Raw genomic sequence first — 26,140 nt, 5'->3', positions numbered from 1 at the left:
ATTCTTGGTGCTTGTGAGGGGCCATTGTGTGAGGACTTCTCTTCTCCTGACCCCACTGGTGGACCTCCTGATGGCACTTGGGTTTTTTGGCCACTGTGTGACACAGAGTGTTGGACTGGATGGGTCAAATCCTTCTTCTAGGGACCAATCTTGAGAATATTATACAATTTTTTAGGTTCAGTAGTGCCAAAAATAATCAGTCATCAACCATGTGGGTCCTGAATTCCTAGCTTCCTCTAATTTTCATGCCTAATAGCGGGAATGCCATAGTGAAATAGAATCCTTGTCAACAACACAGGCATCCCCCACACACATCCCCAGTATGTCAATATTGCTGCATTGCTGACAAGGATTGTATTTCACTATGGCATTTCCGCTATTATGAATGAAAATTAGAGGAAGCTAGGAACTCAGGACTGACACAGTTGATGACTGAATATTTTTGGCACTACTGGACCTAGAAAACTGTACAATATTCACAAGATTGGTCCCTAGAAGAAGGATTTGAGATCCGAAACGGCTTGCAAAGCAGACTGGTTCTCCGTTGGACCCTTTTTCCAAACCCTGTACTGAATTTAATATAGTGACCTTGAGCCACATAAGGCCCGTAGGAGCATTGTGGACCTTATGAGGTTTTAACTTGGAATGACTCAGAGGATGTGTACTGGCGATATTCTTTTTTGTATTGTGATACTTATTATTCATAACAAGCTAGTATTGTATTTTATGCAGAGAGTTTTTTCTTTGTTGTGGCTGAGTTTCTCCTCCGTGGTCCTGTCAACACGGTGACGTCCTGGCCTCAAACCGAGCTGCTCTGTTGCAGACCAACACGGCTAATCTCTGAAACCGTATCTTCCTGGGAAAAACCACAGGGTGGTCCAGTGCAAGGAATTCAACACAACATTCATTATGATAAATGCCTTTATTGTATAGGGGGGGGGAGCAGCAGCAGGGAAACAGGAACGAGACAGACACCTTCTGGAGGCTGCAGGAGCAACTGGGGCTTTTGCCGTGGCCGAGCGCCATGACCGTGCTTTGTCTTCATCCCAAAGAGGCGAGGAGACATCACCAGCTGCTTAGCTGGTGCTTTATATTTGAAGGGATGGGTAAGAATTTGCAGAGCATTATGATGAGCTCTGGGTGCTGTGAGAGATGCAAGGGCATCGAGCGGCGAGCCAGAGAAGCCAGAGGGGCTCTTATTTCCCCGATGGGAGGAGCAGCCGCCTTTCTCATGAGGCTACAGGTGGGAGAGGAAGCGGACCGGCTTGCCTTTCCTGCAAAAGACCCGGATTTTCCTTGTCTTGCTCTTCCCGTTGTACCTGCACTGCCTCCTGAACCAGCCCCTCCTCTTCCGTTTGCAGGTGGTGATGGAGAATATGTCCCTGCTGGTGGTGATGCCGTTCTGGATCTGCCCTCCACGATTGCAGATGGACCTCAGCTGCCGCTCCGTGGCATGGATGAAGGTGTTTCTCCTCTGGCATCTAAGGCCCTTGCGGGGCATCATGTTGTTGCAGTAGTTGTTGTCATCGCCATAGTAGGACTTGGGGTTGTCCTGGTGCTTGCTCAGGAAGTGTCGGAAGCGCTTGCCTTCGCAGCAGGGCAGCCACAGCCAGACGGCCGCCACCAGGAGCAGGAGGCAAAGGGCGTAGCCGGAGGGAGACATCGCTGGGACCTTCGGAGCTGAGCTCCTGGCCTGCAAAGGTGGTAGAAGGAGACACAAGATGAAATTGGCAGGCCTCCTTTTGGGCAGGAGCTCACAGGAGAGGAACCTCCAGGGCTTTTTTGGTAGAAAAAGCCCAGCAGGAACTCATTTGCATATCAGGCCACACCGCCTGATGTCACCATTGTTTCACACAGGGGGGTTTGGTAGAAGAAGCCCAGCAGGAACTCATTTGCATATCAGGCCACACCCCCTGATGTCACCATTGTTTCACACAGGGGGGGTTGGTAGAAAAAGCCCAGCAGGAACTCATTTGCATATCAGGCCACACCCCCTGATGTCACCATTGTTTCACACAGGGGGGGTTTGGTAGAAGAAGCCCAGCAGGAACTCATTTGCATATCAGGCCACATCCCCTGATGTCACCATTGTTTCACACAGGGCTTTTGGGTAGGAAAAGCCCAGCAGACGCTCATTTGCATATTAGGCCACACCCCCTGATGTCACCATTGTTTCACACAGGGTTTTTTTTTTGAAAAATCCCAGCAGGAGCTCATTTGCATATCAGGCCACGCCCCTGATGTCACCATTGGTTCACACCAGGGGTTTTGTAGCAAAAGTCCAGCAGACACTCATTTGCATATTAGGTCACACCCCCTGATGTCACCATTGTTTCACACAGGGGTTTTGAAGAAAAAGCCCAGCAGACACTCATTTGCATATTAGGTCACACCCCCTGACACCAGGCCAGCTAGAACTGCGTTCCTGTGCGTTCCTGCTCAAAGAAAAGCCCTGGGAACTTCTAAACTTTGGTTTTAAATATTTTTATTCAAGTTTGAAAAAAAGAAAAGGGAAAGAGGAAATGGGAGTAAGGTAGAATATCGCTATTTCTGATCTGCATCATTCCATAAAATATAGATCATTTAAAAAGCATTCCAAGTTAATTTTTTTTCTCTACAAGTGAGACTTAACAAAGTCATGTATAGTTCTGTTAACATGTTCGTATCTTACGATATCAAACTGTCAAAAAAAGCATAGTTTTATACTATTAAGCTGGAAAGGAAAGGAAAGGAAAGGAAAGGAAAGGAAAGGAAAGGAAAGGAAAGGTCCCCTGTGCAAGCCCCAGTTGTTTCCGACTCTGGGGTGACGTTGCTTCCACAACATTTTCATGGCAGACTTTTTACGGGATGGTTTGCCATTGCCTTCCCCAGTCATCTACACTTTCCCCCCAGCAAGCTGGGTACTCGTTTTACCAACCTCGGAAGGATGGAAGGCTGAGTCAACCTGAGCCAGCTACCTGAAAACCCAGCTTCTGCTGAGATCAAACTCAGGTCGTGAGCAGAGAGTTCAGACTGCAGTACTGCAGCTTTAACACTCTGCGCCATGGGGCTCTTAAGCTGTAAAAGGAACCTCTGAATTTCATTGTGTTCTTTCTTTCTTACCCCCTCCCAACAAAAAAACATACTTGCTTCTGGGCTCCATTGTTCAAACCCCCTGTGAGAATTTTGCTGAGCTCTAAGATTTGACAAACTTTCTAATATTTTTCCCCCACAAAAAAAGGAGAACCAAAACAGATAAAGCAGAGAGATGGAAACCTTCATCATGCCACTGTGGCCACCTAGGAGAAAGTAACTGAGAAAGGATGATGGGAGTAAGGTTTTATTGTGGCAATTATAAAGAAACATTTTAAGGTAGATGCTGAGCTTGATTTGACTAATAAGCTGATATAATTTAGTGCACCTTCTGGTGATGTCAGGGGTGTTTGGCATATTCAAATGAGTTGTAGTAATTAACTCTGGCACCTCTTTTTATACGAAATGACCCCTGGATATTGTATTTATACACTGCCCTTCACTCTGAATATCAGAGCACCTTACAATCTCCTTTATCTTCCTCCACCAATACAGATGCAGTGTGAGGTGGGTGGGGCTGAGAGAGTTCTCCCAGAAGCTGCCCTTTCAAAGGAGAGCCAGTATGGTGTGGAGAGCCAGTTTGGTGTAGTGGTTAAGTGGGTGGACTCTTACCTGGAAGAACCGGCTTTGATTCCCCACTCCTCCACCTGCACTTGTTGGAATGGACTTGGGTTACCCATACTTATATCAGGAGTTGTCGTTGAAAGGGCAGCTGCTATGAGAGCCCTCTCAGCCCAACCCGCCTCACAGGGTGTCTGTTGTGGGGAGAGAAGATATGGGAGATTGTAAGACACTCTGAGTCTCTGATTCAGGGAGAAGTGTGGGGTATAAATCTGCAATTCTTCTTATTCTTCTTCTCTGCAAGGCCCATGGCTGACCCAAGGCCATTCCAGCAGCTGCAAGTGGAGGAGGGGGGAATCAAACCCGGTTCTCCCAGATAAGTGTCCGCACGCTTAACCACTACTCCAAAGTGGCTCTCTAAGAATGTATTGAAACAAAATCATACAATATGTTCAGTAGAAGACTAAATAGCAATAACAATTCCACAAAAGTTTCACAGTTCCATCAAAGGAGTCCCAATGAACAGGTCGACTTGATTATTTCTGCTTCAAATCCTCTTCTAGCATAGGGGGCTCCAACAACGTATCTCAAGCAAAGACAAAAGCTCAGAAAAAAATATCAAAGTGTTTCTGATGCATCTATAAGTTGCAAACAGCAGCAAAATCCACACGATTTTTTTTTTCAGTGCATCCAAATACTACAATGGGACAGAAAGTCTCCAGTAAGATTTCAAAAGGCTCAAGCCTTTTGGAGTTTAGTGCCATTTTGAAATGCTCCTGGGGCATTCGTCTCTGTAGCCAGTTGTAATTCCCCCAAGACTCAAGGACATCACTGCCCTGGACAAAGTGTTCCATCTATACCTTGTGGGCACAGATGGAACACTGCTCCATGTCTTTATCCAATTCCCTCTTGAAGCTGTCTATGCCCATATCTGCCACCACTCCCTGCAGCAGTGAATTCCATCTGACTCTTTAGGTGAAGAAGGACTTCCTTCGATCTGTTTGAAGCCTACTGCTCATCAATTTCATGGGGTGTCCATGAGTTCTTACAGTGGGAAAGGGAGAAAAGTGCTTCTTTATCTACCCTCACTGTCTCTTGCCCTCTTTAGAAGTGGGATATGAAGGCGTTGAACTTACCTGATATGTGTGTGCTCTCAGCTTCCTTCAAGAAGAACTGTTGAGGATCCCCTTCTCAAGCCTGGTTGCCTTCCAGGGTTCCTGCTATATAAGGTCAGCCAGCACTCACCAGTGACAAGGAACCTGTGGTTGTCGGAAGAAGTTCCAACCCTCTAAGTTCCCTATTAAGTAACCCGGCATGTAGCAACTTTCTGCGCAGCTGAGATGTGGCCCTAGGTGGTTTGAAATCTCACCAAAGGGAAAAAAATGTTCAGCCCTTGCTCCTAAAGAGAGGGTTGCCTGCTCTGAATTGGGAAATTCCTAAAGATATGAGGGGGGAATCTGGGAAGAGGGGAATGTGGGGAGGGATTCCACCTGGAATCTAGCCATAGAGTCCACCGTCCAAAGGTGCCATTTTCTCTGGATCACTTTTTTTTTTAATTAATCAAATTTTGATTAACACATTTTCAGTTTGCAATAAAGAACACTGTAATCTGTCACCTCAGATAATGCAGCCTTGGTGAGGATATAATAAACACATTTTTACAAAAAACAAGAAAAAGAAAGAGTAACCCATAAAATAGAGAACCAAGGAGCAGTCATACAGTTATACTGAAGAGCATCCAGTGAAAATACATTCTATTGACTGATTCTACTGTAGGAATGTACAAAGAACTGTCCCAATATTCTATTAAGAAATCCAGTTAATCAAACTCAATTTAGAGCTCACTATTTTTTTTTATTCAGACCAGAGGAGAGAAAGTGAGCCCAGAACATATTAGAAATAGAGCATATCATGATAAAAACAGGTTTTTGGGGGGAGAATTTTACGTTTGGTGAGATATTCCACTATTTGGAACCAGAACACAGTAAATTTTTCTTGAGTACGTTCTGTCAGAGCATCAGCACTATAAGTTAGGGATGCCAATCCCCAAGTGGGGGCAGGGGTTCCCCCGGTTTGGAGACCCTCCCCGCTCTTCAGGGTCATCAGAAAGCGGGGGGAGGGGAGGGAAATGTCTGCTGGGAACTCTATTATTTCCTAGGGATATTTATTCCCATAGAAAATAATGGAGAATTGATCTGCGAGTATCTGGGGCTCTGGGGGGCTGTTTTTTGAGGTAGAGGCACCATATTTTCAGTATAGCATCTAGTGCCTCTTCCCAAAATACCTCCCAAGCTTCAAAAAGATTGGACCAGGGGGTCCAATTTTATGAGCCCCAAAAGAAGGTGCCCCTATCCTTCATTATTTCCTATGGAAGGAAGGCATTGAATAGGTGTGCCGTCCCTTTAAATGTGAGGGCCAAAACTCCCTTTGGAGTTCAATTATGTTTGTCACAGCCTTGATCTTGGCTCCACCCCTAATGTCTCCTGGCTCCACCCCCAAAGTCCCCAAATATTTCTTAAATTGGACTTGGCAACCCTACTATAAATTGAGATTTTAAATAGTAGGAAATAATCCCACAGTCATGTTCTCCAAGCATGTATTGAAGGCAGAGCCTTGTCTTTCCAGTGTGCATCTCTGGAGCACTTTGAAGGCTGGTGATACGGTACACTTCCAGGAGATCTCTAAGCCTCACCTGGAGGTTGGCATCCCTATCCAGATATCAGGGCCTAAACTGAATTTGCACCAACCTTCACTGTGGCAGAGGCCCCATAGCTTAATCTTCAGAGAGCTGCTTGCTTTGGTCACACTTCTTCACGATCTGCTTCTGTTCACTGACCAGAGCAAAAGCAAAGAAGTTTTAAACTGAAGAGCTGTCTGAAATGGCTACTGTCAGGACAACTATCGCACTGTTTTCTGGGATATCACCAGATGGTTAAATGTAATATATTTAAACTGGACTGAAATAGGCATTGAAACCTCAGCTTGAGACCCTGGAGAGCTGCTGCCAGTCTGAGCAGACCATACTGACTGCTGGACCGAGGGTCTGCTTCAGCATAAGGCATCTTCATATGTTCCCATATGTAGCAGGCTAAGTAGATGAGTGATCAAACTGAGGAAGATGCATATGCTTACGTTACACACATTCCTCTGCTGATTGGGGCCCTGAAGCAATTGGGTGGCCTTCCCAATTATTAATCAAGGGCTGTGAACAGACGGACATTCTGGGGCAGCTGGGAGGTGGCCAAAAGCAGGACTGCTCAAAAAGAGTCACCTCAGAGCCTCCACACGGTCCCCAGCGAGGTGGCCCCATCCCGTCTGTGAGGCGGCCAGGCACCTCCAGACGGGGAGGCACCTCAGAAGTCGCTGCTCTGTTTTTGTTTTTGTTTGTAATGGGTTGAGCACTCATGCGCTCATGAGCACAAGCACTCTGGCTGGCCTTTAAAGGGAAAAAAAACCCCAGCTCTTCCGGTTGCCGTCCCAGCGGCAGTGGAGACGGAGGTTTCAGCTATGGCCAAGAACCACACCACTCACAACCAGTCTCGCAAACGGCACAGAAATGACATTAAGAAGCCCAGATCACATGGATACGAATCTCTGAAGGGGGTTGGTCCCAAGTTCCTGAGGAACATGCGCTTTGCAAAGAAACATTACAAGAAAGGGCTGGAAAAAATACGAGCAAACAATGCCAAGTTACTGGTTGCCTTTGGATGGGGAAAGGAACTGACTTGCTTGGAATCTGATCATCAGTTTTTCCTCTTACTGTTTGATTTTCACTCAAGGCATTTTGTATAAATAAAACTGAAAAAGGAAAAGGAAAAAAAGCCAGAAACAGCTAGGGGCGGCTTGGCGCTTTCACACTGCCAAGTCACCTCATGTGTGTCCTTCCCCTTCCAAACATCCAGGAGGCAAATGGTGGCCAGCCCAAACGTTTGCTACCACTTTGGCAGTGGAAGCTTTTTGAGCTGGGTGGATTGGCCCAGAGGACAGGGTGAGCACAGGTCAGGGAAGGGGGGCAGATGCTGCTGTCTGGAGGGGGGGTTGGGGCCAATTTCAAAGACGTCTCTGAGTCGGCCCAAAGTGCCTGTCTGTTATCAGTCAAGATGTGGCAAAAAATTTGCTCTCAGTTGAACAGAAAAAGAGAAGGTTTTTAAACCCTGTTTTTCTCTACCCGAATGAGTCTCATAGCAGCTTACAATAGTCTTTCCTTCCTCTCACCACAACAGACACCCTGTGAAGGGGTCATTTAATAGAAAAAGAGATGCCAGAGCTCATTAGCACAACTCATTTGCATTTGCCACACACCCCAGTCGTCGCCCGAAGGTGTACTAAATCCTATTAGCTCAGCGTCTACCTTAAAATGCTTCTCAAATTATAATGGTCATAATAAACCTTACTCCCATCTTACTTTTTAATTTGCTTTCCCCTCTGTGGCCACAGTGGCATGAGGAAGATTTCCATCCATCTGCTTTATATGTTTTGGTTATTTTTTCCCATTTTTGGTGGGGGGAAATATTAGAAAAGTTTGTCATATCTTAGAGTTCAGCAAAATTCTCACAGTGGATTTGAACAATAGAGCCAAGAAGCATGTATTTTTTGGAGGGGAGAGGGGTGGCTTAAGAAGAAAGAACACAATAAAATTTAGGGGTTCCAGAGCTCTGTTCCTGTGAGCTCCTGCCCAAAATGAGAGCTGTAGGGCGGCCTGGGAGAGTTCTGAGAGAACTGTGACTGACCCAAAGTCACCCAGCAGACCTCATGTAGAAGAGAGGGAAATCAAAGCCGGATCTCCATATTAGAGTCTGCTGCTTTTAGCCACTACATTACACTACTACACCATCGCATGAAAGAGTTCCATATATTCATTTACTCCTCTCTTTCTCATTTTATACGTAATGATTTGTTAGGTCCAGGAGTCATTTTGTAGAAAAAAAGGTTCAGGAGCTCAGTAGCATATCTCATTTGCATATACCCCGGGATCTGTGTGAAGCAGGGAGAGAACTCCCCAATGCATGCAGACCCTGGCTGGAGGTTCAGGAGCGGTGCTCCTGTGAGCTCCTGCTGAATTCAACCCCTGGTTAGGTCCTAGTACATTGCCTTAGCCTAGGGTTGCTATCAACTAGGTAAGGCGTGGAGATCTTCCAAAATCACAACTGTTCTCCAAAGGACACTTCCCATGAAGAAAATGGCTGCTTCAGTGGGTGGACTTCATGGAATTCTACCCTACTGCGGTTCCTTCTCTCCCTAAACCCCCCCTCTCCCCCCCCCAGGGTCCCCCCCTAAATCTCCAGGAATCACCCAGAGTTGGCAGCTCTGACAGCCGCTAGAAAACCTTCAGTGTGCTACAGAGCCCACCTAAAAGCAGCAGAATCATTTTCTCCAGGGGACCTTATCACTGCAGTCTGGAGTTCGGCTATCATTCCAGGAGATCTCCAGACCCCATCTGGAGTTTGGCAACCCCAGCACCCACTGAAATTCATGTACAAGTTACAGTTTTGTGAATAACTTTGTTGAGGAGGATCGTTTTACATTCAGGGTCATCTTCCTTTGGGAGGAATGCAGATTATTTGATTTTCTTTGGTTTTCTTTTCTTTGGTTTGGCAAAAAGGTCAAAGGAGCAGTGAGTCTAAGCTAATCTGAGCAGGGCCGGTGCTTGGCTTTTGGGCAGTGTAGGCGAGTCACCCACTAACGCCCCCTCCCCATTATTAAAAAATATAGGGAAATTGAAGAGCACCAAGCTTGAAACTTTTCAAATTTTTAATTTACTGATTTTTAATTTTTCAAAAACATTCTAATGTTATAAAAAAAAATTGTGAGAATAAGTGCTTACCGGCCACTCCAGGAAGGAGGGTGGCAGGATAGGATGAGGTGGGAGGCCAAGTCACACATCAGGGAGAGGGGGGTGGCTTGGCTTTGTTGAGGGCAGCTTGGTGATGGGAGAGGACAAGGGGACAGCGGTCAGGAGCCAGAGTCATGCGTCAGAGAGGGGGCATCCAGTGGTGCCCCCAGGCCAGGTGGCGCCCTAGGCAACTGCCTACTCCCATGCACTGGCCCTGAATCTGAGGCTGTTGAATGTGGAAGGCTATGATTTGGCAGTCATCTGGCCATGATGTCCCCAACAGGCCCTGGCTTCCAGTGGAATCTTCCCACAAGAGGTCTTGTCACAACCCCCACTCTGGGCTAATCCTTCCCGTTTCCTGACCTGCCTCCTGAAAAAATATCGGAAGCCTCCTTTTACAACCTTCTCCTGTTGGTTATGTAAACCACCAACTGACCTGTGTTGGAACACACAAAGAGTTCCCCAAATTAGGTGTTACAAAAGGTTTGGTTCCTCTCTGGTTAGATCTTTTGCCCACTTCTCTCTAAAGTTTAGAGAGGACGGCATGTTATGAAGAATATCTTGAATTTGTTCCAGCACAGACCAGGGAAGACCAGGGTCATGACACGAAGACAGGCCACAGCAACCCACCTCTGAACCTCTCTTGCCTGGAAAATCCTACTGGGGGTCACTGTGAGTGAGCTGCGATTTGATGACAACAACTACAAAGCATAGACAACCTCAGGAGGGTGGCCAATGCCCAGGTGGCCCTGGAGACTTCTCGGAATTAGAAGTGATTTCATAGAATCACAGAGTTAGAAGGGGCACACAGGCCCTCTAGTGTAGCCCCCTGCTCAGTTTAGGATCAGCCTAGAGCATCCCTGACAAGGGTTTGTCCAGCCGCAGTTTAAAGACTGCCAGTGAGGAGGGGGGGGCTCACTACCTCCCTCGTTAGTCCATTCCACTGTCCATTCCAGAGAACAACTCTGACTGTAAAAAAGAAGATGATGATGATATTGGATTTATATCCCGCCCTCCACTCCAAAGAGTCTCAGAGAGGTTCACAATCTCCTTTACCTTCCTCCCCCACAACAGACACCCTGTGAGGTGGGTGGGTCTGGAGGGGGCTCTCACAGCAGCTGCCCTTTCAAGAACAACCGCTGCCAGAGCTATGGCTGAGCCAAGGCCATGCTAGCAGCTGCCAGCGGAGGAGTGAGGAATCAAACCTGGTTCTCCCAGATAAGAGTCCACACACTTAACCACTACACCGAACTGGCTCTCCTAGGTTTTCCTAATGTCCAGCCGGTACCTACCTGCCCTTAGTTGGAACCCATTGTTGTAAGTCTTCTTCTCTGCTGCCAACAGGAATAACTCCCTGCCCTCCTCCAAGAGCAAGCCCTTCAGATACCTCAAGAGAACCATCATGTCCCCCCTCAACCTCCTCTTCTCCAGACAGAACATTCCCCTCAGCCTTTTCTCCTAGGGCTTGGTCTCCAGGCCCCTGATCATCCTGGTCACTCTCCTCTGCACTTCCTCCATTCTGTCCACATCCTTCTTGAAGTGAGGCCTCCAGAACTCCAGCTGCATCCTGACCCATGAAGGTATAGTGGGACAAGGACCTCTTGCAATTTGGATGTTATGGCTCTGTTCATACACCCAAGCCTTTTTTGGGGGGGTAGGAAAAAGTCCAGCAGGAACTCATTTGTATATTAAGCCACACCCCCTGACATCACCATGGTTTCACACAGGGCTTTTTGTAGAAAAGGCCTGGCACAAACTCATTTGCATATCAGGCCATGCCCCCTGACGTCAAGCCAGCCGGGACTGCGTTCCTGTGCGTTCCTGCTCAAAAAAAGCCCTGGATACACCCAAGATAGTGTTAGCCTTTTTTATTGCTGCATCACACTGACATATTTAACTTATGGTCCACCCTTACCTTGGATCTCGTTCACACACACCGCTACCCAGAAGTGAACCCCCCGTTCAGTATGTGTGATCCTCATTTTTGTTACCAAAATCACAAAGATCAAACTACAGATCTCCAGACGTCACAGATCGATTCCTCTGGAGGAAATGACTGCTTAGCAGGGCAGACTCTGTGGCATTATATCTTGCTGAGGTCCCTCTCCTCTCCAAATTGCACCCTCCCCGGGCTCCACCCCTAAATCTCCTGGAATTTCCCAACTCAGAACTGGCCACCCTTGCCTCAGAAGCTCTTACATTTGAAAAATGCCCAGCAAAGGCAATCTCAGGGCTCCGTTGGAGGGCATTTGAAGTAGACCTGGCAGCCACTTTCTCCAGGGGAACTGACATCTGGAGATCAGGTATAATTTGGAGAGCTCTCCAGAACCCAGCTGGAGGTTGGCAACCCTGATTTCCAAGGAAAAGTCCTTAGCATTGCAGCGTTCACCTCTCTTGCAGAAGAAATTAAATGGGGATTTTGTGTCTGCCTACAGACCTACATTCCAGCATAAGTTTGCATTACCTGGAGCTAGTCTTACCAGGTTGTCACCTCCCGTCCCCACTGCTTGGCACCCACCCACCCTCAATGGAGTGATGAGGGGAAAACTTGGAGGGGGAGGTCATTGAATAACATGGATACCAGGAAATGACATCATCAAATCACACAACTGTGTTTTTGTTGGAAGTGAAGAACTTTGCACTGTCTCTGAGCCATGGACTTCGGGGGAGGGGGCTATAGTGAATCAGCAAGATGGAGAGGTCAGGACGCCAAACATCCTTCCGTTCTGCTGCTGTGCTGCTATTCCTTCAACGTCTCACCTTTTACTCTCTGGAGAATCTTCCTTTCTTCCAGCTGACACCTTCTCTCCACACTCTTCTCCATCTTGGCCCCAGGAGGGCAAGACGCACTTCCTGCATTTCTATCCATCATAGCTAGTTAAGACTAGATTAGAATCCTGACTCTATCCTGTCTAGAATGAAGTTTCTAACAATAAAGGGCTCACTTTATTTTTGCAAAGATATACTCTTAGTGTCACTGCTGCTTTATGTGCATTGAGCACTCTGCTAACTGAATATTCCTTCCATTTCCCCCAGTCTCTGCCTGAATTATCCCTTCCTTCATACAGTCTAGATCCCATTACATCAGACAAACAAAATCCATGAGAACGAAGTGTGATTCCAGTGGCACCTTTAAGTCCAACAAAGTTTTATTTGGATAAACATATAGAGCAGAGGTCCATCAGTGGCTATTAGCCACAGCTTATTGTTGGAACTCTCTGTCTGGGGCAGTGTAGCTCTGTATTCTTGGTGCTTGGGGGGAAAAGAGTGGGAGGGCTTCTAGTGTCCTGGCCTCACTGGTGGACCTCCTGATGGCACTTGATTTTTTTGGCCACTGTGTGACACAGAGTGTTGAACTGGATGGGCCATTGGCCTGATCCAACATGGGTTCTCTTATGTTCTTATGTGACACAGAGTGTTGAACTGGATGGGCCATTGGCCTGATCCAACATGACTTCTCTTATGTTCTTATGTTTATTCAAGGTATAAGCTTTCATGTGCATGCACTGAATAACACTTAAAGGTGCCTCTGGACTCCAACATTTTTCTGCTGTTTCAGACCAACATGGCTACCCGCCTGGATGTAAAATCCTGACAGTTTATGCTAGAACAAAAAATTTGCTAGCCTTTAAAGTGTCATAAGAACCCTCTTTGTTTTTGTTGCTTATATAACATCTTTGTCATGTTCCCCAGAATAAAATTTCTGTCTGGAGTACTAACCTCCTTAAAAGTACATTCAGAAACTGAAAAGATTATATTTCTGTTATCTGACAATGATGCTCACGTGTCCTATAGAGTCTCTCTGTTTGCCCTTACAGCTAAGAAGATATGAGCAAGACGGAGCCCTCTGCTCATGACCTGAGCTCGATCCCAGCGGAAGCTGGTTCAGGTAGCCGGCTCCAGGTTGACTCAGCCTTCCATCCTTTTGAGGTCGGTAAAATGAGTACCCAGCTTGCTGGGGGGGGGGAGTGTAGATGACTGGGGAAGGCAATGGCAAAACCACCCCGTAAAAAGTCTGCCGTGAAAACGTTGTGAAAAGTCAAAAATGACTGGTGCTTACCTTTTTAATTTCAAATGCTGTAACTTCTAGAGGTTGGCCTTTCTGGGGAATTTTTAAGGTGTTAATTTGAAACTTTGTTGTTCAGGTTTGGTTTGGTTTTGTAACGGCCAATGGCTATATACAATAAATTTTTGATTGACTGACTGACTAACTGACTGAGTGTCACGTTCCCACGGGACTGAGTCCCTTGGCTTGGCCATTCTGTGAGAAGTGCAAGCAGCTTAGTCTGCCTCACAGAAAAGGTTTTTCCAAGGAAAGTCATGGAGACTCCAGACTGTTATTTCAAAAGTTTCCCTTGCAAGTTCCACACACAGAAACACATATGTGTAAGAGAGAGAGTGGTCGTATTTTGGAGGTGGGTGTTTCAGATCTGTGTGCCATGGAAAAGCAGCTCGGATCTGGAAAAAGGGGATGGACTTTCTACAAAACCCATTTGAGGACAATCCATAGATTTCTGCCCAGCAACCAGTGAGGAATATTTTGCAAACTTTTTAATTGGCTCAAAAAGCGAAAGAAAACTGAACAGCGACAACCAGATCTGCTGAGAGTCTGATTGCTTCCAGGCCCTGGAAAAGGTGGGTTTCTCTTGACCCCTTTATATTATCCTTTCTATTTTTGTCACTTTCCCTGATTATCCAGGAGAGATTTTGCTTCTTTCTTCCAGTCTTGTCTGTGAATCTTTTTCAATAACCATGAAAAAACACTTTTCTCTTGGCACACCCAAGCTGACCTGGTGTCCCAAAAGAAACCATCACTGATGTATTGCCTCCGTGGCAAGATGATGTAAACTTCAGACTTTCGGGGAGTTTGGGGGCAGAAACAAAAGAGCGAGAGCGTACATGAAACCCAGACGTGGCCTCTGGTCCTTTTAACAGAAGTGCAAGGCGGGGAAACTGAAGATTAGCAGAAAGTTGCGGAGACATTTCATGGCACGGTGCTGAAGGGGAACACTTCCTCATTGTATGGCTGAGGTGCCAACGTTGTTTTTTTCCTCTCGGGATTTCAAAAGCCATGAATAGACCAGCGCTAGAAAGGAAATAGTTTTATTCTTAAACAGAGAATAGCAGAGGAACAAAGTAGGAGTCCAGTAACACCTTTAAGTTTTATTCAGGATGTCAGCTTTTGTGTGCTCTAAGCACACTTCATCAGACACTGGAACGCGGTACAGTGAGCAGAGCTACATACAGCTGGTGGGCAGTGGCTAAGAATGCAAAGTGGTACAAAGTTAGAATCCAGTGGCAAAATAGTGAAATTAACAAAACATTTGATCTGGGTAGCACTTGTGTGGGAAACCAAGCAAACGATAACATGTCAGAATGGGAGAATGATGGCGAGAGTCTCCTAAGGCAATAGATGCTGCCTGTTAATTGCTCTGTTGCTTGCAAGTCCGGGTTAAACTGAATAGCAAAGTTAGTCCCTTTCAGCTGCAGGAACCCCAAATAGCAGCAGGTCACTTTCCTGGGTGCCGTCTAAGTTCAGGGTCTGAGCTGAAGTTTCCAAAGGGAACAAGGAACTCCCTGAACTTCTAGATCTTCTCCGGGGGTGTGTGGTTAAAACCATTGAGTGGCTAGTGTTGTGGGGGAGGGGGTCCCTGCATTCCAACACCAGCTGCACCTTCCCTCACTCCTCAAAATGCATTTAACCCTGTCCAGCCTGGTCCTGTCACAGAACAACCGAGACAGAAAGAGAGAGAGAGAGAGAAACTTGGGATTCACCACACTGTAGGGTTGCCAAGTCCAATTCAAGAAATATCTGGGGACTTTGGGGGTGGAGCCAGGAGACTTTGGGGGTGGAGCCAGGAGACACTGGGTGCGGAGCCAGGAGCAAGGGTGTGACAAGCATAATTGAACTCCAAGGGAGTTCTGGCCATCACATTTAAAGGGACAGCCCACATTTTAGAATGCCTTCCTTCCATAGAAAATAATGAAGGATAGGGGCACCTTCTTTTGGGGCTCATAGAATTGGACCCCCTGGTCCAATATTTTTGAAACTTGGGAGGTATTTTGGGGAGAGGCACTAGATGCTATACTGAAAATTTGGCGCATCTACCTCAAAAAACAGCCCCCCCCCAGAGCCCCTGACACCCGCGGATCAATTCCCCATCATTCCCTATGGGAATCATTCCTGGAGGTGCATAATGGCTATGGGGGTGGAGCTTCCCCCGCTGGCCAGCTGGCTGGGGGAGGGGGGAAGCCTGTAAAACCAGGGGATCCCCCGCTGGGACCTGGGGATTGGGAAGCCTACCACACTGTCTCCTTAACTTACAGATGTCTCCCGCGATGTGCTACTACACTCAATTTGGGGGAGCCGCTATAAAGGGATAGCTATAGGGACTGGTCCACAGTTGGTTACCCTCTACAGTTGCTTCAAGCCCCCCTCCCCCCCCCCCCCCCCGTTCTTCCTGTACAGTCCCAAGAACACAGGGTTATTTGACTCAAAGACAAACCAGATGAGACACAGGGAACAGATCTCCAGTGTCATTATTGTATTATATTGTTGTTGCTATCAGGGCTTTTTTGTAGCAGGAACTCCTTTGCATATTAGGCCACACACCCCTGATGTAGCCTGTCTTCCTGGAACTTACAGCAGGCTTCAGCCTTTCCTGGCATTGTTGCCTTTTCCAGTGAGTCTTGTCTGTTCCTGGAGTGACCAATAGCCTCAGTTTAGTCAGCTTAGCTTCCAAGGAGAATTCAGGCTTGTTTTGATTTAGAACCGGCTGGTTTGTATTTTGGCGGTCCATCATGGTACCTGTAAAATTCATCAGGAGAAAGGGCGTAGGAAAATATAAGATGTGATGGTCCAGGTTGCTTAACAGTAATAGCTGGAACCATAGTTGAGAATAAGAAAGAAGATTGGAGCTGGTACTGGCTTTGGGGAAGGAGGATGATTGAGGCTAAACACCCCTTTCTCAAACACTGCTTCCATGATCACGCTGACACGTACACTTAGGGTTGCCAGCTCCAGGCTGGAAACTCCCTAAGATTTGGCTGAAGAAGAAGAGGATATTGGATTTATACCCTGCTCTGCACTCTGAATCTCATACCATTCTCACACACAGCTTACCTCGCAGTCACAATCCTCTTCCCTCTGCAGCGTCTGTCGGATTTCCCACCATCTGCGCTGGAGTTACAGGAAGTGCCGGGGCTTTTGCGTAGCAAAAGTAAACTGGGTTTTAGCGGTTTACGTTTGCTACGCAAAAGCTGCGGCACTTCCTGTAACTTCAGCGCAGATGGTGGGAAATCTGACCAGACACTGTGGAGGGAACAGGATTGTGACTGCAAGGTAAGCTGTGTGCGAAAACGATCTCAGAGTCTCAGAGGGGCTCACAATCTCCTTTATCTTCTTCCCCCACAACAGACATCCTGTGAGGTAAGTGGGGCTGAGAGAGCTTTCCCAGAAGCTGCCCTTTCAAGGACAGCCCTGTGAGAGCTATGGCTGACCCAAGGCCATTCCAGCAGGTGCAAGTGGAGGAGTGGGGAATCAAACCCGGTTCTCCCAGATAAGAGTCCGCACACTTAACCACTACACCAAACTGCTGCGGAGCCAATGGAGAGCAGGCCAATTTAGGGGAGGAAAGGATCTTAGCTAAGTATACAGTCCACATCCAAAGCTGCCAGTGGTCCAGGGGAACGGATCTCTGTAGCCTGGAGTTCAGTTCTGGAGTTCAGGCCTCACCTGGAGGTAGGCCACCCTACATTGCAGCTGCTCTGAAAGAGGAAATGTATCAGGATATCCAGTTCTGGATATGAGGTTATACCTGCTCACATCCTAAAGGGAGCCATGTTGATTGCATGTACTTAAGAGTATAGGGTTGCCAATCCCCAGGCGCGGGCAGGGAATGCCTCGATTTGGAAGTCCTCCCCCTGCTTCAGGGTCATCAAAAAGTGGGGGGAGGAAGGAAATTGCTGCTGGACACTCAATTATACCCAATAGAGATCAATTCCTATAGAGTATAATGGAGAATTGATCTGTGATTATCTGGGGCTCTGGGAGAGGCTATTTTTTTAAGGTAGAGGCACCCAATTTGCAGCATAACATCCAATGCCTCTCCTCAAAGCACCGTCCAAGTTTCAAAAGGATTGAATAAGGGGGTCCAATTGTATGAGCCTCAAAAGAAGGTGCCCCTATCCTTCATTATTCCCAATGGAGGGAAGGCATTTGAAAGGTGTGCGGTCGCCTTAAATGTGATGGTCAGAATTCTCTTTGGAGTTCAATTATTCTTGTCACACCCTTGCTCCTGGCTCCACCCCCAATGTCTCCTGGCTCCACCCCCAAAGTCCCCAGGTATTTCTTGAATTGGACTTGGTAACCCTCTAAGAGTATCAGACCAGCATTTCAAGTATCACAGTCCCCCCCTCTAGTGGCAAAGCAGGGGTATTAACACTATGCTGTTTTTGTCATTCTTGATAGTGGAGGGCAAGATGACACCCTGTTATTTGCTGCTCCTGTGGCTGGTGGCCGAATTGTTGCCCGGATCCTCCTGCGGCAACAACCCCCGCTATGAGAAGTTCCTGAACCAGCACCGAGACGATCCCAGGAGCAGTTTCCACGGCCGGTACTGCGACACCCTGATGCGCAGCCGGGGCCTCACCAGGCCCGAGTGCAAGGAAGTGAACACCTTCATCCATGGCTCCAAGAGGCAGATTCGGGCAGTGTGCAGTCAAGGGGGCGTTCCTGATGGGCAGCTACAGCGCAGCCGGCAGCCATTCCGGGTCACCAGCTGCACCCTGAGGGGCGGCTCCGTCCGCCCGCCCTGTGAGTACAAAGAGAACACCTCGCCCAGGTACATTGTCATTGGCTGTGAAGACGGCTGGCCCGTCCACTATGACGAGAGCCGGATCGTCACCACTGTCTGAAGCTGAGGAGAAGAACCCTGCGGCTTAAGCCAATGGCACTGCCCCCTTGTGGCATTCAACACTACTTGGGATTTCTTGAACCTTCCTTGGTAGATATGGCTGCTTTTCCTCACCAGGGATTCCTTGTCATCAGGGCTTTTTTGTGGCAGGAACTTCTTTGCATATTAGGCCACACCTCCCCGATGTAGCCAATCCTCCAAGAACTTACAGGGCCTATGGGAGGTGTGGCCTAATATGCAAAAGAGTTCCTGGTACAAAAAAAGCCTTGCTTGTTACCCTTGCTATCGAAATCTGGATCGTGAGCACGCTGCCTTTCTCGCTTGGGAAGGAAGGGTTGTGTAACCTGCACCGATCAAGAACATAATAAAATTTACCAAGCTTTACCGTGTTGTTGTAAATACCAGTGTGATGGGGTTTGGTTGCCCAAGACAGAAAGGAGAAAATAATGTTTTAAGAAAAGCAGAAAAGATGTTTCAGAGGGTAGCTATAATGGTCTGCTTGATTCATCCAAGAGCACCAAGTTCTCAGGGGGTGGACTTTTAAGAATCCCTTCATCAGATAACGGAATTTTGACTCTCAAAAGTTCATAACCCGAACATCTTATTGGTCTCTAAGGTACTACTCGACTCAAAGCTGGCTGTTCTGAAGAGAAATAATAACATGAGCAAAGACATACTGGAGTACTTTGTTTCCTAAAATGGTATCCCACCTTGAGCATTCCTTCCGATCACCCTAACAATTGGCCTCTATTGTCCCTAGACCTTGGTGGGAAAGTCTGTTTGTAAAGGATCTGCAGAGGTCTGTTACTAGGTTAGTAGCTGGATTTTATACATATATTGTGTGACTTTTACTATCTCTTAAACCAGGGGTGTCAAACATGCGGCCCGGGGAACAAATCAGGCCCCCCGGAGGGCACCTCTCAGGCCCCCGAGCAACTGGCTGTCATCTGTTTCCTTCTCCCTCTCTCTTGCTTCCTCCTGCATAACAGCTTGCTTTGCAAGGCTTGCTCAATCACACAGGAGCTACAGAGCAAAACCTCTGTTTTCTCCATTGGCTGTGGCTCCTGCCTTGGGGAGGAAGGGGCTTGATTTGCCAGGCTCTCTCCATCGCACAGTAGAGCTACTGAGCCAAGCCTCTCTTCCTCTATTGGCTGAGGCTCCTCTCCCTCCTGGTCCTAGGGTTGCCAAGTCCAATTCAAGAAATATCTGGGGACTTTGGGGGTGGAGCCAGGAGACTTTGGGGGTGCAGCCAGGAGACATTGGGGGGTGGAGCCAGGAGCAAGGTTGTGACAAGCACAATTGAACTCCAAGGGAGTTCTGGCCATCGCATTTCAAGGGACTGAACACCTTTTCAATGCCTTCCTTCCATAGGAAATAATGAAGGATAGGGGCACCTTCTTTTGGGGCTCATAGAATTGGACCCCCTGGTCCTATCTTTTTGAAACTTGGGAGGTATTTTGGGGAGAGGCACTAGATGCTATACTGAAAATTTGGTGCCTCTCTCTCAAAAAACAGCCCCCCCCCGAGCCCTCGATACCCACGGATCAATTCCCCATCATTCCCTATGGGAATAGTTCATGGAGGTGCATGATGGCTCTGGGGGCGGGGCTTCCCCCGCTGGCCAGCTGGCTGGGGGAGGGGGGAAGCCTGTAAAAGCGGGGGATTCCCCGCTGGGACCTGGGGATTGGGAAGCCTACCTGGTCCCCCTAGGGAAAGAAGGAAAGAGCCAGAGCTTCCTTTGCCCAGTTCCCTGGATCCCATGGGAGAAATACTAAGAAAGTACCTTCAAGACCAACGAGTGCTAACGTTTTAAGCATTTTTAGTTTAAGCTTTAAAAAAAAAAAAAGTCCTTGTGTTTGTGTCCTTTATAAAGTTTATATCTCTAATCTTAAATAGGTACATGCGTGGCCTGGCCCAACATGGCCCAGCCCAACAAGGTCTCATTTATGTCAGATTCAGCCCTCATAGCAAATGAGTTTGACACCCTTGTTTTAAACGTGAAGCTACCGTAACACACCAAGGAAACCAACTTTAATCATGGTTTCCAGGAGGGTTGCCAGTTGCAGGTTGGGTGATTCTTTGTGATTTGGGAGGTCACGCCTAGGGAAGGAGGGGATTGGGAAGGGTAGGGACTTCCGTGGGTTATATTGCCATAACATCTGCCCTCTAAACCAGCCATTTTCTCCAGGGGACCTGATCTCTGTAGTCTGGAGGTGAGCTGTAATTCTGGGAGAGCTCCAGGCCTCATCTTGAAGTTGGCAGCCCTCATTTTCAAGTTGTCTTCAACACAGAGCTTAATGACAACTGGACAGGCAAACCCCTCCAGCCCTGCAGAACACAGAAAAACAACTAGACACGATCTAGACCCAACCCAAATACTTACATGTGCAACAGCACCACCTGCTGGTAGGAACTGTACCATTACCTTGAGTTTTCCAAGCAAAATGGGATTAAAAACAATAATCCAGTGCATAAAATCCGTGACTGTGAAATGTTTAGTCTTTTCAATAAAACACTTAATTCTATTCTGAAGCAGGCATTTTTAACCCTCAGCATGGGGGGTGGGGTTGTTTTGTTTTGGGGAGAGGGACAGTGTCTCAGTGGTAGAGCTTCTGTTTAGCAAGCAGAAGGTCCCAGGTTCAATCCCTGGCATCTCCAACTAAAAAGGGTCCAGGCAAATAGGCATGAAAAACCTCAGTTTGAGATCCTGGAGAGCCACTGCCAGTCTGAGTAGACAAGACTGACTTTGATGGACCCAAGGTCTGATTCGGTAGAAGGCAGCTTCATACGTTCGCATGTGACTCAGTCCCCTTCTTATGTGCTTTCTCACATTTCATAGAATAGAAACAAGATTTTTTCATGCTGTTCGCTCTTAGGGTGAGGTCAGACGTTCATAAAATCCCGCTACGAGCATGAGTGGAGTCCGGAAGCATGTCGGATTTTAAGCGGTTGTCCAAACGTCAGCATCTGCGAATGGTGGTTAGCTCGTTCGAGTCCCGCGTTGAGACAACTGGGGCGCGGACTAATTTCATACTGCTTTAAATCAGGAACAAAATCCTTCTGACGGTTCCTGAGCGAAGTTTCTCTGTTTGAACGCTCCATCGTTGGCGGCTCGTCAGAAGCGCACCACCGCTTCCCTCCAAAGCCCCTGCAAGTGATATCACTGCGCCAGTGAATGAGCGAGCGAATGTTGGCTCGATAGATCGTTTACCCGCCCTTATGTCCGGAAACAAAAATCACTTTTGAAAGTAGATGTGAACTAGATGTGAACCGATTTGAATTCCTGGGTTCTTTTCTGCACGCGTAGCGCTCGTGCTGGAAAAGTAGTGCCAACGGACTAGCAAAACTTTAGTGATCTGACCCATTTAAAAGCGACGCGCTGCAGATAGCGGGCATCACTGCGCCTGCGCTAATGCAGATTGACGTCTCATGAAACGAGGTCCGGTAGAGCAATCTGATCGACCAGAGACGGGACCCACATGGGATAGAACAGGAGCCTGGCTGTTGTCTGATCGGAAAATTGGTTGTGCGGATTATAATACAGGCGCGTTGCAGATGGATTTAATGGTGAGTGTGACCGCACCCTTAGTGTAGCAATATATGGAAAGGATGCAAGCAAATAGATAGACTACCATGATGGCCTCCAGTGGCTGAATAAGAGCAAGGGGGTAATTTGAAGGCCTTCCCAGAGGTGGGAACTGTCATAGTGGCAAAATTTCCTGCTGCAACACTATTCAGTTCTGTGCCCTCTTGTGGCAGATGTGGAGATTGCATCTATGGTAGCACCGGGTATGTCCATTGCACAAAAGAATCCTAGAGCGGTCACTCCACCTTTATTGTTTGTTTGTTCATATGATTTATAATCTGTCTTTCTCACTGAGACTCAAGGAGTGTTACAGCCATACAGGAATTTGCTCCAGTCGCTGAACTACAATGAACATGCCTGCCGCCATCTTGGAGATACTTTCCCCCTGCTACAAAAGGACAAGATTGACTGATAGAACTGGGTGGGGAGAGAAAGGCGTATGATGCTGGCAGAATCACATCTTGTGGAGTTTGCAATAGAAAAAAGCAAGTCTGCGCCTTGTGGACTTACAACCCACCATGTCAAAGCGAGGGTATTTAGTTTGGTCTGCTAGATTTCTTGGTGCAGGGGAAGTGGTCTGGGGATTCTGCTGGGGAAACTGAAAGAATGATTCAGACACCATAGTGAACAGGGTGTGTGTGTGTTCCTTTGAACCAAAAGTGAATGGGTTTCAAACAAGTCCTCTACTTTGTCTATGTCATCATCACATAAGCTGCTGGGGAACTGCTGTTGCTCCCTCTAAGCTGAGTTAGCGTGAGCCAGCTCTTATCTTAGGAAAGATGGCCCCAGAGCACGCTAATTTATGCAGGAGCTCACAAAGTAGAATTTTTGCTCACAGGACTCTGCAGTTTAGAAGAAACATCTGGCATGAATCACTTATTGCAGGGGTGGCCAACGGTAGCTCTCCAGATGTTTTTGCCTACAACTCCCATCAGCCCCAGCCAACATGGCCAATGGCTGGGGCTGATGGGAGTTGTAGGCAAAAAACATCTGGAGAGCTACCATTGGCCACCCCTGACTTATTGGCAAAAATTCCCTCCTCAGCAGCTTTTTCCTTTTCCTCTGTGTCCTGGCCTAGCTGTGGGAAAAGGCTCCATGCTTGCTGCCTGAAAAGAGTCGGAGAGAAATCCCACACAGTTAGAGAAGTCTGGCTCCGTGCCTGCAACGTAAAAGGAAAGAGAGGGCCGCTGAACACTGAAGCTAATATAACATGAAGCTGGTAAAGATCTGACTAGTGCTATTTTGAAAAGCAAAAAAGAGGACATCTTTCCGTCTGCTTCATACAGCTGGTCACTGTAATGAATCTCATTTTAAATACCGCTATTATTTCAGCTAAGAACATAAGAGAAGCCAATGGCCCATCCAGTCCAACACTGTGTCACACAGTGGCCAAACAAACCAGCTGCCATCAGGAGGTCCACCAATGGGGCCAGGACACTAGACGCCCTCCCACTGTTGCTAACTTGGAATATTCCTAACCTTTGTTTTTAAATAACAACCATTTCAAATGATTCAGTTAGGCTAAATAATAGCAACGGTCACCAAAAAAAAGAGGACATGTCCTCTAAAAAGGATTGGGTGGTCATTGATAAATCATGTGGCTTGCAGTTCCAATTTCAAAACCCAACTGCAAAGGTAAGTTCCTACATTGTTGCTCCACTTTTTAGGGATTTTGTGAAAGTAAGTTCCTCAGCTCTTTCTCCACAGGGGCCCAGAACAACAGGGGATGACAGGAAACCAAGGGATTAGGACACCTCATAATTTCTGAGTACACCATCGAGAAGTAAACAGCAGAGGCTGGATCCTAAGGTTTTCATCACTAGGATGAAGCTGTGGTTTGAAGGGGGTGGCATTAATGACCTTATGAAATATCATGGCCCAATGTATGCAGATACAAACAAAAGTTAACTCTTTAGACGGTGTAACACCCCCTCCAAACTGAGCCACTGTGGTGTTGTATTTCCCCCTTTACCTTCCTCCCTCACAACAGACACCCTGTGAGGTAGGTGGGATGGAGAGAGGTCTCACAGAAGCTGCCCTTTCAAGGACAGCTCAACTAAAGCTATGGCTGACCCAAGGCCATTCCAGCAGCTGCAACTGGAGGAGTGGGGGAATCAAACCCAGTTCTCCCAGATAAGAGTCCACATGTTTAACCACTACACCAAATTTGCATTCTTATACTACTGGGTATATAGACCCAGTGGGGTCTTTTTCATATATGTCAGGGGTGGCCAACGGTAGCTCTCCAGATGTTTTTTGCTTACAACTCCCATCAGACCCAGCCAGCATGACTGATGGTGGGGGCTGATGGGAGTTGTAGGCAAAAAAAATCTGGAGAGTTACCGTAGGCCATCCCTGATATATGCGATTGTGCTTTTTGGAACTCTTTGAGGAGAAACCTCTCCCTGGAAAACACTGTGTGAGTGTATTTTAATTAATTCCTTAGATGTCTCACCTGGAAATATGGCAACCACATCTAGCCAAGAAAACTGGCCACAACCTGCCAACAGGAAATGGAGCTCCCACTATTAATACCGCCCCTGGCCAAGCCCTCTGCCAATTGCAAGGGCCAATCTTGCTCATCCATAGTCACGTCACAGCCTGAAGCTGAGCCCCACCCAACACAAGATCCCTCCCCAGATTTGGTCCCTGCCTCAGACAAGGATGTTCTTGGTTCTAGTCTTGGATTCCCTATCAGTTATGAGGCTTTGGGCAAGACACCATTTCTCCACTGGAACCTCTTTACAGAGTTAGAATCGCTGGGTCCTCAAGCAGCTATAATCCCAAAACTCATGGAGAAGGGGATAAAAGAAGAAGACTGCAGATTTATACCCCGCCCTTCTCTCTGAATCAGAGAATTAGAGCGGCTTACAATCTCCTATATCTTCTCCCCCCACAACAGACACCCTGTGAGGTGGGTGGGGCTGAGAGGGCTCTCACAGCAGCTGCCTTTTCAAGGACAACCTCTGCCAGAGCTATGGCTGGCCCAAGGCCATTCCAGCAGCTGCAGGTGGAGGAGTGGGGAATCAAACCCGGTTCTTCCCAATCCCCAGGTCCCAGCAGGTCCACTGGTTTTACAGGCTTCCCTCCGCCCCCACAGTCACCATGTACTTCTAGGGTTACCAAGTCCTCTTCATCCCCTGGCAGGGGACATTCGTGTGAATGATGCGTACGCGCATGACGAAATCATGTCACCTGGAAGTGACATCATCAAAATGGTGGCGCCCATACAGGGCTGCTCTAGGCATTTCTGGGGAAACTCTATGGTTTTCCCGGACACTCTAGCTGTTTGGGAGTTTAAAATTCCATGGCACCTATTGTACCATAGAGTTTTACCTCTCAAATTACTAGAGAGTCCCGGAAAACCATAGAGTTTCCCCAGAAACACCTAGAGCAGCCCCGCATGGGTGCCACCATTTTGATGACATCACTTCCGGGTGATATCATCACGCAAGCAACACAGGGGAGGTTCCCCCCCCGGCCCGATGTGGGCCAACGGATTGAGAACCTCCTGGGCGGGAGATTCCCCGCCCAGACCGGGGGCTTGGCAGCCCTATATATTTCTAGAGCTCCAGTAGGTTTAGAAACCTGTAAAAAGGTCTGTTTTTAAAATGTGTGCTTTTAAAGTTGAGCTGGAAGCAGGAAACAGGAAGCGCTTCATGGGGAAGGGTCAGCAGCACTTTCGTAAGAGCACAGACCCTCCGTTTGTTTTGCTTTCAGAGCAAGTAAAGTTGTGGAGGAACCAGACCCAGTAAGTGTGTGTGAGTGAGAGAGCGGGAGGGAGGGGGCCGGGGATTCCCCAGTTTGGAGGCCCTCCCCCTGCTTTAGAAAGCTTTAGAAAGTGAGGGAGGAGGGAAATGTCTACTGGGCACTCTATTATTCCTTATGGAGAATGATTCCCCGAGGGAATAATGGGGAATTGATCCGCAGGTATCTGAGGCTCTGGGAGGGATGTTCATTGAGGTAGAGGCACTGAATTTGCAGCATAGTATCTGATGCCTTTCCTCAAAACACCCACCAAGTTTCAAAAGGATTGACTGGGGGGGGCAATTCTATGAGCCCCCAAAGAAGGTGCCCCTATCCTTCATTATTTCTAATGGAGGGAAGGCATTGAAAAGGTGCGCAGTCCTTAAATGTGATGGCCAGAACTCCCTTTGGAGTCCAATTGTACTT

General features: G+C 47.5%; 2 protein-coding genes across 2 annotated transcripts; one reads left to right on the top strand and one right to left on the bottom strand.

The window, feature by feature from the left end:
* Window positions 1–1,237: 1,237 nt before the first annotated feature.
* Window positions 1,238–10,867, bottom strand: LOC132583282 (ribonuclease-like 3). Its single transcript, XM_060254947.1, has 3 exons — window positions 10,759–10,867; window positions 7,222–7,431; window positions 1,238–1,587 (listed from the first exon to the last, which is right to left on the bottom strand). Exons 1-3 carry the CDS (start codon window positions 10,865–10,867, stop codon window positions 1,238–1,240), a joined length of 669 nt encoding a protein of 222 aa, XP_060110930.1.
* Window positions 10,868–17,911: 7,044 nt separating this feature from the next.
* Window positions 17,912–18,450, top strand: LOC132583281 (angiogenin-like). The gene has a single exon (XM_060254946.1). The coding sequence runs from the start codon at window positions 17,912–17,914 to the stop codon at window positions 18,380–18,382; it is 471 nt and encodes a 156-aa protein (XP_060110929.1). The 3' UTR covers window positions 18,383–18,450.
* Window positions 18,451–26,140: the final 7,690 nt, after the last annotated feature.

This window comes from Heteronotia binoei, chromosome 15, assembly GCF_032191835.1.
Source record: "Heteronotia binoei isolate CCM8104 ecotype False Entrance Well chromosome 15, APGP_CSIRO_Hbin_v1, whole genome shotgun sequence".
Taxonomy (NCBI): domain Eukaryota; kingdom Metazoa; phylum Chordata; class Lepidosauria; order Squamata; family Gekkonidae; genus Heteronotia; species Heteronotia binoei.
Note: the sequence above shows the minus strand (reverse complement) of the source record. Positions and strands in the feature narration are given on the sequence as shown.